At 65.0% G+C, this 1191-nt stretch overlaps 1 protein-coding gene across 1 annotated transcript in view; it reads left to right on the top strand.

Moving 5' to 3' along the window:
* Positions 1 to 54: 54 nt before the first annotated feature.
* The window catches only part of PLVAP (plasmalemma vesicle associated protein), a 4691-nt gene continuing 3554 nt past the window's right edge, over positions 55 to 1191 (top strand). The window contains 1 exon segment of the mRNA XM_031065177.1: positions 55 to 568. Within this exon segment, the coding sequence (XP_030921037.1) occupies positions 63 to 568 (506 nt within the window). The 5' untranslated portion in view covers positions 55 to 62.

Here is a 1191-nt window from a genome sequence, read left to right as displayed (position 1 = left end):
CGGCGCGGCCCCCCTGAAAGGCGCGCTCCCCGCGGGGTGGGGCGGCCAGAGCGGCGGCGAGGATGGAGAAGAGCAGCTTCGCCATGGCCAAGTTCGGGCTGGAGCACAAGGAGGCGATGCCGAAGCGCGACTGCGGTTTTTACCTCAAATACATTTTCCTTTTCACCTCGCTGATCCAGTTCCTGATCATCCTGGGGCTCGTGCTCTTCATGGTGTACGGGAACGCCCAGGCGGGCACCGACACCCACCTGAGGCTGCTGGAGGAGCAGGTGCAGAGCCACTACCGCAGGATTGTCGCCCTGGGCGCCACCAACGCCAACCTGAGCCGCACGCTCAACGCCACCCTGAAGGACAGGGACAAGGCGCAGGGGATGGCGCTGAAGGTGCAGAGGGAGCTGGAGAAGTGTAACAGCAGCCAGGCCTCCAGCAGCATCCCGCAGGTGAGCCCGGGCTCCGGGCAGCGCTGGGAGTCCCGCGGGAGGGTGGCACCTCCTGCGGGTGACGCTGCTGTCGCCTCCTCGTCCCCTGCGGGTGGTGGCGGCCAGGGGACCCCAGGAAGTGCCAGGAGGTTTTGGTCAAGAGGGTTCCAATCTTGGCGTTCTCCTCCTTCTCCTTCTCTTCCTCCGCGGAGCTCTCCCAGAGCCCCCGAAGTGGTGCCAGGGGATCCTTTGAGATGTTCTGACCCCTCTCCTCCTCCTCCTCCTCTTCCTCCTCATCCCCCGGGCTCTCTCTGTTGCCTGGGGGGACTGGGATGGTGCCGGGGGTGTTTCTGGGGTGTTCTGATCCCTCTCGGTGTTTTTGGGGTGTTCTGACCCCTCTCCTCCTTCTCCTCCTCTTCCTCTCCAAGCCCTGGCACCTTGTTCTCGAGGTGTTTTTGGGATGTTCTGACCCCTCTTTTCCTCTTCCTCCTCCTCATCCTCCGGGCTCTCTCTGTTGCCCATGCCCCACAAAAACCCCTGGGGACCCCCAGCACCCCCTTCCCACCCCTTGGGGACCCCCAACTCTCCCTCCCCACCCTCCTGGGCACCCCCACATGACCTGCACCAGGCAGAGGCGTCACCCCAAGCCACGGGGTGGCCCCTGGGGGGACCCAAAGCCCCGGATCCCAAATCCCCCAGAGCCAACCCCTGTCCCCCAACTCCCCCAAAGCTGAGAAGCTGCAGCTGCAGCGGCAGCTGGACCAGGCCAGCT

Source organism: Geospiza fortis, unplaced genomic scaffold (genome assembly GCF_000277835.1).
Source record: "Geospiza fortis unplaced genomic scaffold, GeoFor_1.0 scaffold248, whole genome shotgun sequence".
Taxonomy (NCBI): domain Eukaryota; kingdom Metazoa; phylum Chordata; class Aves; order Passeriformes; family Thraupidae; genus Geospiza; species Geospiza fortis.
This window is presented reverse-complemented; position numbering and strand designations above follow the sequence as displayed.